The 19,429-nt window shown below is 41.3% G+C and overlaps 1 protein-coding gene across 4 annotated transcripts in view; it reads right to left on the bottom strand.

Annotated features, from left to right (window-relative positions):
• Positions 1–14,772: 14,772 nt before the first annotated feature.
• Positions 14,773–19,429, bottom strand: part of ROR2 (receptor tyrosine kinase like orphan receptor 2) — a 161,978-nt gene continuing 157,321 nt past the window's right edge. For all 4 annotated transcript variants that reach the window (XM_071731417.1, XM_071731414.1, XM_071731413.1 and 1 more), the window contains one exon: positions 14,773–18,147. In XM_071731417.1, coding sequence (XP_071587518.1) covers positions 16,705–18,147 — 1,443 coding nt within the window. In that variant the 3' untranslated portion in view covers positions 14,773–16,704. The remainder of the gene's footprint in view (positions 18,148–19,429) is intronic.

Here is a 19,429-nt window from a genome sequence, read left to right as displayed (position 1 = left end):
GGAGAGAGGGAGGACCAAAGAACACTGACTTAGTGGAGCATAAGAAAAAGTTTGTTAAATTCCTACATTTTTCCTTCCCTAGAGAATTATCCTGGTTAAATACAAGACTCAGTCACAGAAGAAGGGAAAAATAAAAGCTTTGTGAATGTAGGCATGAAAAATACTTGTGGTAAACAGTGATGAGTCAGTATCTATGTATTTGAAAGACTGGTTTGATGTAATATATAAACATAGGTACTTATTAAAGCCTGAATCTCTGCAAGTTAAAAAGCACCACACCTTCACTGTTTCTGTCTGTGATAACTGTAAAGAAGAACATTTCTTTGCAAGTTAAGTGTCACTAAGGTGACCATGGTAATTATTATGCTGGGAAAATGAATCACCACTTACCTCTGATGTAAATGTACTTCAGTAACATGGAGTTATGAGTGACCTTTTCTAAAACTCTAAAATGGATGTGAATACATAAGAAGGAGCAGCATATTCCACTTATTCCGTGGTGTTTCAGCAACATGCCAGACCTAAACCAAGATGTACGAGTGAAACTGACAGCGCTTTAAGTGGACTACAATTTATATATAACGTCACGTAAATAAGCTGTCTAGGCATATAGCTATTTTTTTCTCTGTGTACTCCTTTGGATGATTTTCAGCAACTTCTAGTTATGTTTGCCACCTATGCTGAAACTGCTCAACAAAACTGTCCTTCGTAACTAAGGGAAAAATATATAATGAATATGCAGAAGCACGAATTCTTTAGCTAAACACAGGTAAATGATAAAAAAATTGTCTTGTAAGTAAATCTACTGGAGATACAAATAAAACTGCAGAAGAAATATGAAATGTAATGGATTGTATACAGATTAAAATGTATGCATAGATGCACATGAAATTTATGGGAGTAGGAATACAGCCAAACATGCCAAAGTGTCATCTGCACTAACACTGTCCTAGTGTGAGAGACAAGGTGCAAAAGTGGAAGCTTAGAAGACTGGTGTTTTGGTAAATCACAATTACTGATCAAAAAAAAATGTTTTACCCAAGTACTGAGTTCCATTTCACAGGGGGTGCACAAGGCAGTGAACGATGAAGTCAGTTACCTAGTTTGCCATAATGTTGTCAACACAAGACGCTTTGCTGCGTAGCAAAGGATTCTAAATAAACTCATTGCAACATTGCCATCATGGGCAACATATCTTAATAGTCTGCTATTGGCAACACTCCAGTCATAAAACATTTTAATCAATTCAATAAAAACCTTAGCAAAAGTGTGAAATGAAGCATATGGGCAACTCTGTCTGACTATCACAACACTCTGGGATATTCAAAAAAGCATCTGCCGCATTCAGTGTCCTTCATTTTATTAAACCATAGAGATTTCAAGTAGCCTTTTTTAATACCGTAAAATTAACTGACAACACGTAAGTATTTGTTTTTGTTTTTAAAAATTCTGCCTAGTTTCAGGATTACTAGTAATAGAGTCATGCCTCTGAGAGAAACCCACAAAATTCAATCTATTAGAAAATTTATTGAGGTCCTACTAGTAAATCAAAGCATTCTGATGGACAATTTTATTAGTGGTTTTATCCTGTTGCTTAATACGGTACAAGTCAGTAAGTTCTCAACTACATGAAAGCACAAGTGCAAACTGAATTTCAAAAGTACAATAATGAAATATATCATTACATGTGTTCTGTCCCATCTCACACCTTCAGAAAGAGCTGCATATTACTTCTATAATCAGTTTATTGTTGCTTTCGCTTTATGAATATTATTTCACTTAGTATGTTACCTAATGCTGCCCTATCGCAAGTACACTTGCAAAAATCTACCTATTGCAGATATAAGACATGCAGAAAAAATCTGTATTTCCACAGAACACAGCTTCAGTGAAACTTTTCCCTTGTTTCCCCAGCTGCTTCTCCACCTTCCAGATGTAACTACCTAAAGGCACACACACACTTAATTCATTTGTTAGGCAAAAGGCCTACCCCTCTCAACCTAGAAATCACAGGTCAAAGCTAAACTTGTGGTTGAAATACATCTTGGTCACATCCTCTAGTGAATCCACAAAAAAGAAAAAAAAAAAAAAAGTGTAGTTGAAGAGACTCTCCCTGTCTCTAACTGCACACCTCTATTTGCCCCAGTCCTCTTATGTCACCAATGTCCGTGCTGCCAGCTATGGCACAGTAAGCAGGGAAGTCCATTCTATTACCTTTAATGAGACAGGATTGGAGAAAGGAGAAAATTACTGGTAAAGGAGAAAATTACTTTTTTTTTTAACATGACTCTTAGGACATTGCGCTCTCTCATTACAGGTTAGCTCAGCATTAGTCATGGTAGCCCCAAGAAATACTTTTGTGCCTTACATTAAACTTATGCCTACAAGTCTTACCAGATCTGGGCTTATGCAGAAATAATCACAGAGTAAATGTCAAACATAAAAAGGAACCCCCTTCTTTCACATCCTTTTTCTTGTAAAGTGAGACCTAAATATGGGTTTGGTGGTGCAGAAAGGTTATATCATCAAACAGAAAAGCCCACTCTCTTGAAAGAGTCTTCTATCAAATCCTTTAGCATTATATAATTTTTAAAATTGTTTAGCTTAAACTGAAAAAAAACACTCCTGTTAAGTAACAGAGTTTCATATAACCTGAACATCTGTAGGCCTGAAATGTAAGGTGCCTTTTTAATTAAGACATACTTTGAAGTACTGCTGTTCAGATCTTCAAATCCACTCCTAGCTCCCACACTTTTTTTTAAGCATGATTAGTGAAATTCAAGACAAAGTAGAGATCAAGGTCAGAGACCAAGAGAAAGATAATTTTACACTCACTTTTTGAGTTTTCATTGCTATCTGGAAGTTGTATTTCAATAAAGTGAATCAGCCTAATTTCTTCCTATGTTCTATACTAGAGGAAATTCATCTTTCAAAAGTGAAAGATTTTCAGATTATGTCTAGATCCACCAAACCTTGTGACAGTCAGACTCACTCCAGAGAACTGGTGATATGGCATCTCTCCCTAAGTACAGCAAAACTAGCACAGCTATGGCAAAACTTATCAGCTAAGTTCACTTTCCCTTACTTTTTCAAATGAGCCTGGGATCTCCTTGTAGGGATGTGACCATGGCATAAGCAAAACAAGAAAAGAAAAATATTCCTGAGGTAGGTTCTTAAATGAGCTGGATTACTTCATTTAAAATATATTTTAAGAAGCATTATTTTTGAAATCTCTTTTCTTTAAGTGCTGAAACAGCATTGGTTTTGATTGCGCTATCTTGAGGGGTAACCTGTGGTGAAATGGCAGAGGACCAGGGTGACACCCCAGGAGCCAAAAGCTCTCATGAGAACCCCTCGCAAAATCTGGGTGTTACCAGTGCAGTGCCTATAAAAAGGCTGCCTGGAGAGCTGTAACCATAGCAGGCAAACAGAGTGGGTTGTGCCAGTCAGGGCACAGCACAGAAATTTGCACAAGGAGGTCACACAGAAAACAATGAAGTTCAGCTGGGAATGGTGGTATCAGCCTGTCAGAAAACTGCAGCATCCCTCAGCTCTGCACACTCTGGGACTGAGTTCTCCTGGGAAAATTCTGTCCTCCAGGTGCCATCCTGCAGGGCAGCAGTGAGCACATCTGTGGGAGGTGTGCCCAGCTCACACAGTGAGCTGGAGGTAAGTAGGTTAAGAAGCATCAGGGAATGAGAGAAAGAGAGAGGCCACTGGAGCCACAACCTACCTCCACTGAAACAAGCCCAACAGGCTGACAAGTCCCTCCCCTCTCTTTGCCTGGTTTAATGTGTTGACTTAGAGGATAAAGGGTAAATGGCAGCAAATTCCTGCCCAGTGCAGAAGGTGCTGCAGTCAATGTGCTGCAGGTGATCCTCCCCAGCAACTACCACTGCTCCTCAGCTGCCCTTGCACAATGGGTACAATGCTCTGCAAGGCCAACTGAATGGTGACATAGATGATGGGTCATCTAATTTGGAAGTGTCACCAAGGCTGAATCATTAAACTGCTCCCATAAAAACTGCTCCAGAAAAGCTAAAAGGGGATTAATTGTCTTATGCAACTCAATTCCTAAGGGAGCAGAAGGATCGATATACAAACCAGACCCACTTCACAGGGACATTTGCTGCCTTCCTGGGTGCAGGTTAAAGATGTTCAGAGAAAGTCAACTTTCCTCCTTGGATTACAATGCACTGTTAATCTTTTGTTTATGTAGTGATGAAGTAGTAACAAGAAGTCCAAAGGAAATTAAGAGACACTTTAAAAGGGCATTAGGACTACTGGTTAAGGGATCACAAGCACAGGTGTGCTCACTGTCCCTCTATCTGTAGTGACTGATGAGGGGAAAAACAGGAAGAGTCAGCAGATCAATACCTGGCTCCAAGAATTGTGTTATTGGCAGGACTTCACATTCTTTGACCACGGATTGATTTATGTGAGGCCAGGCCTGCTGGCAACAGATGAGGTACACTTGTCTCAAAGGGAGAAGAGAATCCTAGTGCAAAAGCTAGCAGAGGACTTTAAACTAGAGTTGAAAGGTTTGCTGGAGCAAGTCCAGAGAAGGGCAGAAAACAAGGCTAGCTAGAAATAATTCCATGGCCAGAGCACAAGTATTTGAAGGATGCTAGCACTCTTTCATTCTACCTGTTCAGTGGATGCAGAGGATGGAGATACATGCAGCAAAAAGATGCAAGGGTGACTGGTCAGTCAGTTACCATGGATGTTCCTGACAACAGCTACTTTGGAGTTAGGACTTCTCACAAAAAGATGGTGGGACTATTAGCCCAGCTGAAGTGCATCTACAAGAAAGCAAGCAGCATAGGCAACAAACAAGAAGGGCTGGAAGCCATTGTGCAGCAAGACAACTATGATCTCATCACTATCACAGAAACCTGGGTGGGAGGACTTCCATGGCTGGAGTGCTGTAATCAATGACTACAGAAACTCTTCAGAAAGGATTGCTAAACTGCAATATTCCAAAAATCATGGCAGTCCAGTGAAGACCCACTGACTGGAAAAGGGGAAAGACAACCCCCATTTTCAAAAAGGGAAAGAAGGAAGATCCAGGGAACTATAGGCTGGTCAGTCTCATCTCTGTGCCTGGTAAGATCATGGAGCAGATCCTCCTGGAGGCACTGCTGGACCAGCAGAATAATGAGGAGGTGATTTGGCATAATCAGCATGGATTCACCAAGGGCAAATCATGCCTGACAAACCTTGTTGCCTTCTATGGAAAGGTCACAACATCAAGAGACAAGGGAAGAGCAACCAACATCATTTATCTGAGCAAAGCTTTATGACACTGTCCTGCATGACATCCTGGTCTCCAAGCTGGTAAAACATATGTTTGATGGATGGATGGATCACTCAGTGGATTAAGAACTGGCTTGAAGGCTGCACCCAAAGAGTGGCTGTCAATGGGTCCATGTGCAAGTCAAGGCCAGAGACAAATGGAGTCCCTCAAGGATCAGTATTTGGACCGGTCTTGTTTAACATCTTTGTTGGTGACATGGATGACGGCATTGAGTCCACCCTCAGCAAGTTCACTGTTGACACCAAGATGTGTGGTGCAGCTGAAACACTGGAGGGAAGGGATGCCATCCAGAGGTCCTTGACAGGCTGGGGAGGTGGGACCATGCCAACCTCATGAAGTTCAACAAGACCAAATGCAAGGTCCTGCATCTGGGTCGAGGCAATCCCAAGCACCGATACAGGCTGGCAGTGACTGGCTTGAGAGCAGCCCTGAGGAAAAGGACTTGAGGATGCTGGTGGATGAGAAATTCAACATGTACATCATCAGTGTACACTTGCAGCCCAGAAAACCAACCAGATCCTTTGCTGCATCAAGAGAAACATGGCCAGCAGGTCTAGGGAGGTGATTCTGACCCTCTACTGTGCTCTTGTGAGACCCCATCTGGAGTACTGCATCCAGTTCTGGAGTCCCTATTACAAGAGAGACATGGATGTTCTGGAGTGGGTTCAGGGAAGGCCATGAAGAGGATCAGAGGGCTGAAGCACCTCCCCTATGAAGACAGACTGAGAGAGAGACTGAGAGCTGGGATTATTCAGAATGGAGGAGAAGGCTCTGAGAAGACCTTACTATAACCTTCCAGTAATCTGAAGAGGGCCTACAAGAAAGTCCATCAGGGATTTCTTAGGATGCCAGGTAGTCATAGGACTAGGGGTAATGGACTCAAATTAGAGAAGCGTAAATTTAGATTGAGAGTTAGGAAGGAGTTCTTCACCATGAGGGTGGTGAGACATTGGAACAGGTTGCCCAGAGAGGTGGTGGAAACCCCATCCCTGGAAGTTTTTAAGGCCAGGGCTGGACAGGGCTCTGAGCAACCTGATCTGGTGGGAGATGTCCCTGCCTATGGCAGGGGGGTTGGAACCAGATGATCTTAAACATCCCTGCCAACTCTGAAAATTCTATGATTTTATGATTCTATGATAGGCAAGGAAGGAGACGTGGGTTTGTGTTCTATGTTAGGGAGTGCCATGGATTCCTGGAAGCTAATGATGGCAACAATGGTGTTGAATGTTTATGGGTAAGAACCAAGGAGGAGGACAACAAAGCAAACATCTTGGTGGGAGTCTGTTATAGACCACCCAACAAGGATGAAGAGATGCACAAAATATTCTATAGGCATCTGAGAGAAGTGTCTGGATCACTTGCCTTTTTCCTCTTTGGGGAGTTCAACTTCCCAGAGGTCTGCTGGAAATTTAATACAGCAAAGAGGGAACAGTCCTGGAGGTTCCTCAAATGTGTAGCAGGTAACTTCATGACACATCTGGTGAGGGAGCCAACTAGGAAAGGTACCCTGCTGAATCTGCTATTTTTCAACAGAGATGGGTTTGTGGAGAATGTGATTGTTGAAGGCCATCTTGGGCAAAGTGACTATGAAATGATAAAGTTCTGCAGAAGTAAGGAGAAGGGTCAGAAGAACTGCCACCTTGGACTTCCAGCAATTTTGGAGACAGGTCTACAAAATACCTTGGTAGGCAGTCCTGAAGGGCAAAGGAGTTCAGGAAGGCCAGACCTTCTTCAAGAAGGAAGTCTTAAAGGCGTAGGAGTAGGCTGTCCCCCTATGCTGAATGATGAGCTGATGGGGAATAACACTATCCTGGATGAATAGAGAGATTTTGCTGCAACGTGGAGAAAAAAAGGAGAATTTTTGGCCTTCCAAAGAAGGGGCAAACTACTTAGGAGGACTAAAAAGATTCAAGATTATGCAGGGACAAAACCAAAAGGGCCAAGGCCCAGTTTAAAATTAATCTGGCTGCAGATGTTAAAGCTAATAAGAAATGCTTCTATAAATATATAAACAACAAAAGGAGGAGGTCTAAGGAGAACATCTATCCCTTGTTCTATTAAGCAACACATGCAGGACAACCAGGTGATCAAGTCCAGTCAGCATGGGTTTATGAAAGGCAGGTCCTGCTTGACAAACCTGATCTCCTTCTATGACAAGAGGACCCACTTGGTGTATGAGGGAGAGTCTGTGGATGTCATTGACCTGGACAATAATAAAGCCCTTGGCACTGTTTTCCACAGAATTGTCTTGGAGCTTTTGGATCCTAGATCAGTGTACACTACGACGGGTAAAAAAAAGGCTGGATGGCCAGGTCCAAAGAGTTAATGGAGTTAATGTGGTAAATGGAGTTAAATCCAGCTGGCAGCTAGTCACAAGTGTAGTGTTCCCTAGGACACAGTGTTGGGGTTAATTCTGTTTAATATGTTTACCAATGATCTGGATGGGGGGATTGAGTGCACCCTCAGTAAGTTACATCAAGCTGAGTGGAGAGTGTTGACCTGGCTGAGGATACAAAGGTGCTACAGAGGGATCTGGATGGGCTGGATAAATGGGTCAAGGCCAATTGTATGAGATTCAATGAGGCCAAGTGTCAGGTCCTGCATTTGGGCCATAACAACCCCATGCAACTGGAAAGCTGCAAAGGAAAGGATTGCTGACCAGCAGCTGGCTGAATATGAATCAACAGTGTGGCCAGGTGGCCAAGAAGGTCAACAGCACTCTGGTCTGCATTAGAAACAGTTTGGCCAGCAGGACTGGGGAAGTGATTATCCCCTCGTACTTGCCACTGGTGAGGCTGCACCTCAAATACTTTGTTTGGATTTGGGTCCTTCACTACAGCAGAGATGAAGTTTCTGGAACAAGTCCAGAGAAGGGCAACAAAGCTGGTGTGGAGTCGGGAGCACAAGCCTTACAAGGAGCATCTGAGAGAACTGGGGTTGTTCAGTCTAGAGAAGAGGAGGCTGAGGGGAGACCTTATTGCCCTTTACAACAACCTGAAAGGATTCTGTAGTCAGCATGGGGGTTGATCTCTAGAGCAACAAGCAACAGCACAAGAGGAAGAGGACTCAGGTTGCACCAGACAAAGTTTATATGAGATACTAAAAGAAATATCTTCATAGAAAAGGTAATTAAACACAGAAATAGGCTGCCCAGGGAGGTGGCTAGATCTCCATCTCTGGAGGTGTTTAAAAGCTGTGTTGATGTGATATTTAGGAACATGGTTTAAGCACTGGACTTGGTAGAACTAGTAGTTAGAGTTAGGTTATTGTTGTACTCAAAAGATCTTAAAAGGTCTTTTCCAACCAAAATGAATCAGTGAATTCCTGATGGAGGTTCAGTCTGTTTAATATAGTTTCCAAAACACTGGGAAATACCATGCAGATTTGCAATGATGTATTTGTTCAACAGTCTGCACAACATCTGTGAGAGTAAAAAGGTATGGACATGCATATGTGTACAGCAGGTGTCTAAATAAAGAAGGATGTAAAGTACGTACAATACACTTTCAGGTAAAATTTTAAATTATTCTGGCTTTAGTGAAATTTCAGTGAAAACTTGAAGAATTAGTTGACATGCAATGTAGAATTCAGAGAAAAAATCACTTAGGGAGAAATACTAGGTGAAAGTATGTACACAATGACACATTTATAACAACACCTTGAAAAACTGCAAGTGAAAGCAAACAAACTGGATAAATGCGGAAGTTACATTGGTACCAAATTGCTGTATTAGGGAATACTATAATAAATATGGTGCATTAAGCCCACATAAAGAACACGCAAATTGATTATGTAAAAAATTATATATTAATTTAAAACATGCACTGGATGTGCACAAATTGCTTTCTGGGACTCCATAAGCTTCATCTCCTCTCAACATGGCAAATCTCTCCATTTTCAGGGGTCAGAAAGAAACAGCAGTGGTGAGGCAGTGAAAAGAGCATTTCCATTCTGGGGAGAGGAAGCACTAAAAACCCTGCCTGAAAGGCTGTCGAAAGGCTGGAGGTGGACCCAAAATCCACTTTTCAAAGTGGCAAGACTGCAGCTCTCCAGTCCCCTTCCTCCAAAAAGCATGCTTATGTTAGCATACTTAAAAATGCATGAACAAAATTGGTGTATTAACTTCCACTTATTAAGGGAGATTATTGCAAATATGTATGCTGATTTCCAAGCAAAGCCACAAAATAAAAGAAGAGATATTTTCATGCATGTTGTTTTGGCAAATATTTTTCCCAAGGGCATAGGCTAGGAAACAAAACAATTACAAGAAATTACAGTATGTTCTGTGAATACATTTTAGTATGCTGAGAACAATTTAAGGTGTTATAATGTCACACTGTCATTAGGGGGAAGGCAGGGAAGGAGGGAGGGAAGGAGGGAGGAAGAAAGGGAGGGAGGAAAGGGAAGGGAGGGAGGGAAGGGAAGACAGGGAGGGTAGGGAGAAGAGAAAGAGAAGAGAGAGAAGAGAGAGAAGAGAGAGAAGAGAGAGAAGAGAGAAGAGGGAGGGAGAGAGGGAGGGAGGGAGGGAGGGAGGGAGGGAGGGAGGGAGGGAGGGAGGGAGGGAGGGAGGGAGGGAAAGAAGGAGCCTTAAAAGACACCAACAGGAGAGGACTATTAAGAGTTGAACTTTTTCCATCAGATACATGAACACAGAATAATAAAGAAATTACAAAATATTAGCTAATTATAAGGAAAGGCATTGCAAAATATTGATGAAAAGCCAGTAGTTACATTTTATAGGATGCAAAAGTGCAGGCCACAGCCAAGTCAGCAGTGAACTTGTGCTGAAAAACAGACCTGGCTTCCATATACCTTTCATTTGGGAATGTTTGGTTTTGCAAGTTAGTGAGTGATAAAATCCTGACACTCTACCACTGCATGCTGTTTGATGTATCAAGACTGAGTCAGTTTGTAAACATATCTATCTAGATATGAAACTGTCTCTTTTACTTTGGCTTTATAGAACACTATTTCAATTAGAGGAGGAAAAAGACAAGTAATGTATTAAAGGAACAAGGAACAGAGTAAGCCAATAGTCATAAAGACACAAATTATTTATTCTTACCTCTCTTAGTGTTGACAGTATATAATTTGAAACACTTCCTCGGTAATTTGTTCAAAAATGATCACCTCTGTGAGCTGGGAACAGAAAGACATACAGAGGAGATATGAATTCACTGGAACAGGCTGTCCAGGGAAGTTGTGGAAGCTCCATGCCTAGGAGTGGTCAAGGCCAGGTTGGCTGCGGCTCAGAGCAACTTGATCTATTGGGAGGTGTCCCTGCCTGCCCATGCAAGGGGGCTGGAATTAGATGATCTTCAAAGTCACTTCCAACTCTAGATGTTCCATGACTGTATTAAATGAATCTGTGATTTGGTGTGGAAACAAGAAAGTGGGAAAAACCAGAACACAACATCCGATCCTTGGTATGAAAAATACATGGCTATTAGCTCTTTTACGAGATGTTTTTCCCAACATTGCAAGTAACATCTCTGATACATATTTTCTTTAAATCTGGTATGAAGGTGATTAAGTGGCAAATCACATCAAGTTATGAGAAAACTTATTTGTAGGATTAGCAGCAGAGCAAGGCGAAGATCTTTACCATAGCTGTAAAACCTCAGACTACATTTGGGACTAATCCACCTCAGCTGAAATCATAATACAGCTAAAATAAATTAATGCTATACACTTAAAATGTTTGTTTTAAAACAGCTTTGACACAGGCCCTATGTGGTCAATTACTTCTTCAGTTTGCCACCTGTCTTGCTTCCCACCATCCCCATCATTAATTATGATGTCTTTCCTAGTTCTAAAATTCCTTTCATTTGTTAGTGGTATGTATCCAAAAGTTATCTCTCAAGCAGGCTAAGAATTACAGTTGAATTTCTTAATAAGATTGTTAGAACCAATGGTTTTGAACAAAAATTACAACAGCTTGTAACATATCTAGCCACTACTTTCGTAGTTTGAAAAGAAACTTGCAAGACATCTATGTGGAGGCTTGTTCCTTCTTCAAATAAAAACAAATACAAAATATGTGACAAGAAAAAAGAAAAAAAATTATTTTCAGTAAATCTCCATTATTATTTATTGCTTGGTGTATGGAAACAGACATCCAATTAAATGAATGCAGTGATTTTAATCTAATTTTTTTCCCTCTAATTTTACCACTTTTAACCTACCAAAGAACATACTGAACAGATGGGTTATTTCCAGTTTTAGACACATGTCTTAAGAAGGACAGCTAAAGCATCAGGTATAGTGTAATTCAGATAAAGTTCCTCCTTCAGATCAATAGAAATGAGAAGTAGCTACATCAGACTCTATCTTTCCTCAGTATTATTTCAAATTCCGACTCTTCTGGAGATTTACAACCCTGTGAACCCCATACTATTTCCAGCTACAGCATGACCTCAGTTATATTATTTCCCTCTGCCTGTGCAATCTTGCAGTATTCAGCTGAGATTTAGAGCCATGTTATTTCATTTAAAGCAACTGGATGCGGCCTGAGTCACGGAAAGCTCTGAGACCCTCAACACAGGCTCCAGAGGGAGACAAGAAGCATAACTGTGACAGTGACAAACCCTTCTAAAAGTCCTACATGGGAGCAGCACCCATGGGTGCTGCTAGAGGGTTTCTTGTGCCAAGCTTGCCCCATGAGAATTCTCCTGGCACAGCTTCAAGCACTGTGACTGACTGTAAGCAGCGCCATGGAAGGACTTCACTTCGTACTCAGAGGAACTGACTTTGGATTCAAAGTTGCAGAACAACTGACACACATCTGGGGCATCTGCACAACACAGAGAGCACAAATGGAAAAACACCCCCAAATGAATTTGTTACTATTTGAATGTGTGTTGCCTCTTGCTGCTTGGTGTTGTGTGAGGATGTGTATGTGTGCATGTACATCAGTATGCACATGCACAGACACATTCATTTGACCCTGAACACAGAGCTATTGCTTCATATTCCAGGATATTTTTTCTTCCAAAAAAGGCATTTTACACATGGGTATACATATAGGTATACAGAGGTTGCCTTCCACAAAGTAATCCAGGAGGGGCTGGACTTCTGCAGTGGCCACCAAGTGTTAGCAGTCCCTGCCATGTATCTATCAGCATCACCAGCAGGTCCAAGGAAGTGATTCTGCCCCTGTACTCAGCGCTGGTGAGGCCACACCTCGAGTACTGTGTCCAGTTCTGGGCCCCTCAGTTCAGGAAGGATATCGAGGTCCTGGAGCAGGTCCAAAGGAGGGCAACCAGGCTGGTGAAAGGACTTGAGCACAGATCCTATTAGAAGAGGCTGAGGGAGCTGGGGGTGTTCAGCCTGGAGAAGAGGAGGCTCAGAGGAGACCTCATCACTCTCTACAACTCCCTGAAAGGAGGGGGTAGCCAGGTGGGGGTTGGTCTCTTTTCCCAGACGACTTTCAACAAGACAAGAGGGCATGGTCTTAAGTTGTGCCAGGGGAAGTTTAGGTTAGATATTAGAAAGAATTTCTTTACAGAGAGGGTGATCAAGCATTGGAATGGGCTGCCCAGTGAAGTGGTGGACTCTCCGTCCCTGGAGATATTTAAAAAGAGACTGGATGTGGCACTCAGTGCCATGGTCTAGCAACCGCAGCAGTGGGTCAAGGGTTGGACTTGATGATCTCTGAGGTCCCTTCCAACCCAGCAAATTCTATGATTCTATGATTCTATGATCACAGGAGCAGTGGCTGCAACTCTTTAATATCAAACACAGGGCAAAGCATCTGCCCTATGTTGCCCAGGGACATTAGGTGCAATTTTACACAATTTTTCTGGAAGAAAACCCTGCCAGACCAACTATCCTATGTTATATTACAGTAGATATAGTACTTTTAGGCCTAGAGAAGGATCTGCCTACCCAGGGTTTTATGGACTTGGTTTATCTTGCCAAATGAGCACATTTAGTATTGCTCGATATTCCCTAGATTGCTCAGACCTCATAAGGAGTCAACAACTTGCCCTCTATGCAACCTGGGTAAACCAGAAAGATTACACTACTTAATTTGTGAAAAAACAGGAACAAACTTCAATTTTCCAGTAAGACAGAGCTAAACCTCATCATTGGGCCATGCCCTTGTTCATGTCATATGTCACTATTCTTCTGATCTGCCTTTTCTAAAGTTTGAGAAAATCCCCAAAACTTGATTTCTGCCATTCCACTAACATTTCTAAGATTTAGTTGTAGAACAGTAACATACATTGTGCCTTACAATATGAGTTCAGGCCCTTTCTTCAAAGAGAAGAGTGGATGGCTCTGGTGGTGGATTTTTTTCTTTATAAAATTGGATAGCTGAAATGCTGTTTTTGCAGTTCATGGTAGAGTTTGCCCTCCTAGAAACAATTACTGTCTAGGCAGGGCCAAACTATGACTTTAAAAAAAAAGTCTGGTTTTAATTGAAGATAAAATCAACAGTGCTTGTAGCTGGATGTTTTATCCTTACTTTTGCTTTGGTAAACATCTATAGACCTAATATGTTTTGAGAGTGCCCCAACTCAACAGACGTCTCTGAGCTCTCTGCCAGAAAGCATTATACCTCTTTTCTTCAACAAGCAACATCTAATTAACTCCATAAGAAAGTGGGAAAAATTCTCTGATTCAAATTCTCTGATTTCTCTAATAAACTTTGAGGTTGTTACTGTGATTCCCTCCCCTATTCTCACCTTGCTCCATCCACTTACTGCTGCATCCCTTCCCCACTCTTCCATGGTCTTGCTTCCAAATTGTGAGAAGGAAACCCAGATTCTGACTCTGGCTGGGACATTGCAGCAGACAACAAAGGGAAGTATCTTACTGCAACAAGTTACTGACAATCCATGTGATTTACAGTAAACCTTAAAGTGTTGGTAACCTGTGCAAAGGTGCTCACCTGAGCTGCAGACAAGGTGTCTGCATGCCATCGTGGCTCAAATCATGGCAGCTGAGGCAAGTGCATACCCATCAACAGCAGGGGGAAAACCCTTCTGCAGTACTGTGTGTGTCACCAAGGCTGGCCCAGAGAGTTCGGTCTCACTCCTCCACTGTCACTTTAAGAACACATCCACACTGCAGTGGGGATAGGAAAATCAGTATACAAGCCTATCCTATATTTTCTGTCTGTAGTGATTTATAGGCTTGAATTTATGAGGCCTAAATAAGGAATTTGGAGTTTTCCAAATTGTACCAAAGCACCCAAAGATGTGATGCTCTTTGACAGTCAGAAATGGTTGTAATTCCAATGGTGCTGCACGGAAGCTTCCATTGACTGCCACTTGTTTGGTAATTGTATCTCTGCTCTCACTGACATATCTGTTGTGTAGAATGAATTTCTTACTCTCCATTTTCAGGCAGTAAGTTAGCAAAGGAAACCAATGTAGTCAATTAATAAAGTTCATTAATCTGAGAATAGGAAACCTACCAAAAACAAAGAACAAATTAAGTAAACCATGTTTGTTTTTTTTATTTTTATCCTTTATTTAGTAATAGCAACAAGAGCTGCATTATATGAACACAAGTAATAAAGCTTTCATATTTTATTCCTACCAGTGCATTTCCAAAGTCAGGTGTAATACTGGAAACAAGTAATTCTGCCATACCATGAACACAAGGTATAGATCACAATGATAAATGACTTACAAGTGAATCCCAATGTAAGAAAATAGAAAGTTGTAGTAAACCTGTAATCCAAGGGACTGTGACCATTTCTGTTTCCACAAAGTACCAAACAATACAGCAGCTGTAGGAGCTATAAAGATAACATACTTAATCATACTTTTTTGCACCACTTTATTGAATACTCCATGTTGGATGTACAACTTCCAGCTATAGTGTGTGCTGGCCACAATGATAAAATGAGAATGTCTATTGGTTGCATTACAGAAAGGGACATGAAATGTATGGACCTGTCTGTATATTTAACAAAGTGAAACAACAATATAGTAAAACTGCACCACATGTGAATATTGTAAATGGTTAAGTTATTAATCATTAAGTCAAAAATCCAAATATTTCAATGAAAAAAGTATATAAAATATAGTAAAACATAAATTACAATTAAAGGTCTGTACATGATTCATCCTGCAAATAGAATCTCAAAACAAGCACTTTGTACAGTATAGCTCATCTTGGTCTTCCGAAGTTCAAAGATTCATTTTCAGTAAAAAGGCAGGAAAAAACACCATTTCACATGCAATCCAGCAGTAATTGTGGAAAATCAAGTAAGTCTATAACCCCGCACAAACCCAACACCTTTACAATGTAGGAACATATATATGGAGCCCTTTTCTATACTTGATAACCAATACGCAATTAAAGTTGGATTCTTAAGTTAGTGCACACCTACAATATCCCCTACAATATCCCCATTTTTGGTCAACAGTGTATTAAGGCTGCTTGCTGCTGAAAATATACAGCAAAGAAGGGATACTTCCATCCACAAATGCAGTCAGACGATCTCCTTTGGAAGCTTCTGTCAGTTATTCTTTGGGAATGATGAAAGAAATCTCTCTCCTCTCATGTTATTCCACAGGATGTTGTGGATGCTACAGGCTTATGCGGATTGAAAATAATTTGAATAAATTCATAGCAGAAAATTCCATCAAAGTTGATTGAACAGAAAAAAAAAAAAAAAGTCCACTTCTGGTTTGGGAAGTCCCTATGCCACAAATCGCTGGAGGCTGGGAAAATACCCTGGAGATTTTCCACAAGGTAAATCAACCTTGCAGTCTTCCCTGGGCAGACATTATCGATGGCCTTTCAAGACAAGATACTGGGCTGGGCTGACCCATGGTCTGATGCAGCACAGCCAATTTTATCTTCGGTTTCCCTTCTTTTCTGGTTGTCATAAGATAAAAAACAGATCAGGATTCTCAAATTGTTCTTTTTTCAGACTCAAAAAATTAACAACAATCTCATGGCCATTCTACCAAAGAGATAAATACTATAAACTAATCTGTCCATCGCATCCAGGGCACTTTTTTATGCTCAGAGCAATTGTGCAACCATATATGGATTCCTTTTTGCGTTATTGGTTTAAGCATAATTCCCTAACATTACACTCACATATCATGATATACATGATGTGCAATGCTACTCAGCAACATGTTGCACAGCAACAGTACATAACTGGAAAGCAGCTTCCCTCAATAACTGTAGGACAGTAAAAAAGATTAAACGTAGCAATTCTATACCATCATGTGCAAAATCTGATGGTGGAAATGGTCAATAAACCCAGTATATGTTTTCTGCTGCACTTCATGTGGATGTAGGTTTTTTTGTTTTGTTTCTTTTACTAAGATTAAAAACACTGCTATTAAGCTTAAGGAACTACAGTCTCCATGCATGGTAGCGATGTGAAATTCTTTGTAATGAGGCCAGATTCCTTAGGCTTCTGATTGAAGTTCTGCTTCATCCATCTGAAGTGTGTCATTATCACCAAGCAACTCTGTTTCAGGCACAGAGCCTGCCTCTTCCTCCTCCTCCTGGACGGGATTCTGCACAATTTCTTCCATTCCATTGTGTGTGTCATCCGTGCCCTCTGAGAGCAGAGCAGCCCTGTCAGCCACTGATGTGTTGGAAGGTGCTGTTGTTACATAGCCCGTGCTGGTAGATCCACTCCCACTGTGGTGGGAGCCTGGCTTGGGAATGATCTGGGGAGGCATTTGCTGAGGAGCCATTTGCATTGGAATTTGGACAGGGTAAAAATTTGGCAAGTAAGCACCATAGGCAGGCATTGGCTGGTAACCATTGACTGGAATGTAAAGCTGAGGAGGTGGGACCATTGGTCTAATCTGCCCTTTCATTTGTATGAACTGTGGCTGTGGGAAAGCTGGTGTTTTCTGCTTTGGTCCAATGTACCTAGCATTGCTGACATTGCTAACAGGGCTTGTGCTGAGAGAACTTGTCTGAGTGGTGTTGCTTGCCCCAGAGGTTTGTGCTGAGCTGTTGTAGTTAGAAAGGTTTCCCCATGTTCTTAGTCTGTTGTGTATATCTTTAAATCTTGGTCTTCTGTTGGGAAATTCATTCCAACACTCCAACATCAAAGTGTATATCCATGTTGGGCAGTCATCAGGACACGGCAAAACCTGTCGACTCCTAATCATCTCAATAACATCCTGGTTAGAATAACCACAGTAAGGTTGCAAGCCATAGCTGAAAACTTCCCACAGCACAACTCCATATGACCATATATCAGAATCAATAGAAAACTTGCCATACATAATAGCTTCAGGGGACATCCACCGAATAGGAAGGAGGGAATTTCCCATCAGTTTGTAGTAATCAGCAGCATAAACTTCCCTGAAAAGGCCTAAATCAGATATTTTCACATTCAGTTTATCAAACACCAGTATATTTCTAGTGGCCAAGTCCTTGTGGACAACATGGTGGCTTGAAAGATATTCCATTCCTGAAGCTATTTGAGTCATGATGTGGAAAAAGTCTGCTGGTTCCAGGGTGGATTTTACTGTTTTGTCATCATCAGTGCTGCCAACATCTGAATGGGGAGATCTCATCACCAAGAACTCATGGAGGTCACTGTGGGAACAATAACTAAAAATCATGCTTATGGGTTGCTCCTTTGTCACAATCCCCAGCAAACAAACAATATTTGGGTGCTGTAATCGTGATCTCATCATTGCCTCATGCTTGAATTCTTCCCGAAGAGCCAGTTCTGCTTTGTCTTTTAGTGTCTTGATAGCAACAGCTTGTGTCTGTTCACCTGGTGCTGTACCAAAAAGATGACCTTTGTAGACCTTCCCAAATCTCTCCTCTCCTAGTTCCTCCATAAACCGCACAGTGGAGAGATTGATTTCTTTAAGTTTAGCCTGAAATGAAGTAAAGAAAGTAAGTCAGTAGAAATCACAATGTTTTCTAAACAATGGAATCTCCTACTAAAGAAAGGTTCATAGTGGCTATATGCTCCAAATGGAAAATAAATTGGGCCAAAAAGACTTTTCAGATCTTTGTATGTTCACATCAGTATATTGATTTTACAGTTAACCTTGAAATAAGCTATACTACTATGCAAAATGTAAATTGAATTATGCTGGAGGATGATGAGTATAATTATTTTTACAAAGGACCAACCACATTTCCTGCAAGCTAAATGAATAATTGGGTTCAGAGTACATCTGGCAGATAATGTCTACTAATGGCAGCTGCACTTGTCCTACAAATCTGCCCAGAGATTCCTGCTGAAGGTGTCAGAAAAGCTGTAGGTAACTGGTTGAAGAGGTTGGAGCCTCAGGATGAACTGAAACACCCCTTCTAGCAGAAGGAGGGACAAAACCTTTCTCTTTTTGTTCTAACAGCCCCCTCCCATGCATATCAGTACACAGTTGTGCTGAGAAACATGTAAGCTCTGATGAAGACATGGGTAGAAGAGGAGCAGAAGGAAGAAGGAATTTCTCTCTGGTACATGAAGGGAAAGATGAAAAAGACAAAACTAAGAAATCCCAAGAGCTTCCCTCCTGTAGTTGGCAGAGAAAACAAGAGAGTTTGTGATGGTGATATAATGGGTCCATCCTGACATGCAGGGGCTGAAAGAGTTCCTGAGTGAGCCAGAATAAGCTCTAATAATAATAGAAAAAGCTCTAATTTTAGCAGCCAACAGACTGTACTGGATCAGTTTCCACGACCACACCGACTCCGCAATTAAACCTCCCACTTATCACACAAAATCAATGCAATTTGTTACAATTGGTAATATCTCACGGTTTCCTTAACAGATGTTGACAATTGTTCATTTTAGATCTTCTATCTTGTAAATGGTGTGGCTAAAACTTCAGTGTTAGCACTGAACAGGATTTTATCATGGAGATCAGTTACTTGACCCAGAAAATAGTATGCAGGAGCTGAGATCTGTGGACAGAATTTCAAAGCCATTTCTGTTTCACTGCTCACTGTGATACACAGCCTTAGAAACATGTTGCCCAGTGGCTCAGGTCCCCACTTGGTGATGGTTCAGTACACCAGTGGACTGAGCCATTGGATGAGACAACAAACCCCACCATGCATCCTCCTTTAAACAAACAAACTGGCTGTGACATTACTAGCAGTGAAGATGAGCTGTATGCTGATAAGTTAATCAGAAATAACATTTCCAGT

The sequence above is a fragment of the Heliangelus exortis genome, chromosome Z, assembly GCF_036169615.1.
Source record: "Heliangelus exortis chromosome Z, bHelExo1.hap1, whole genome shotgun sequence".
Lineage (NCBI taxonomy): Eukaryota > Metazoa > Chordata > Aves > Apodiformes > Trochilidae > Heliangelus > Heliangelus exortis.
Note: the sequence above shows the minus strand (reverse complement) of the source record. Positions and strands in the feature narration are given on the sequence as shown.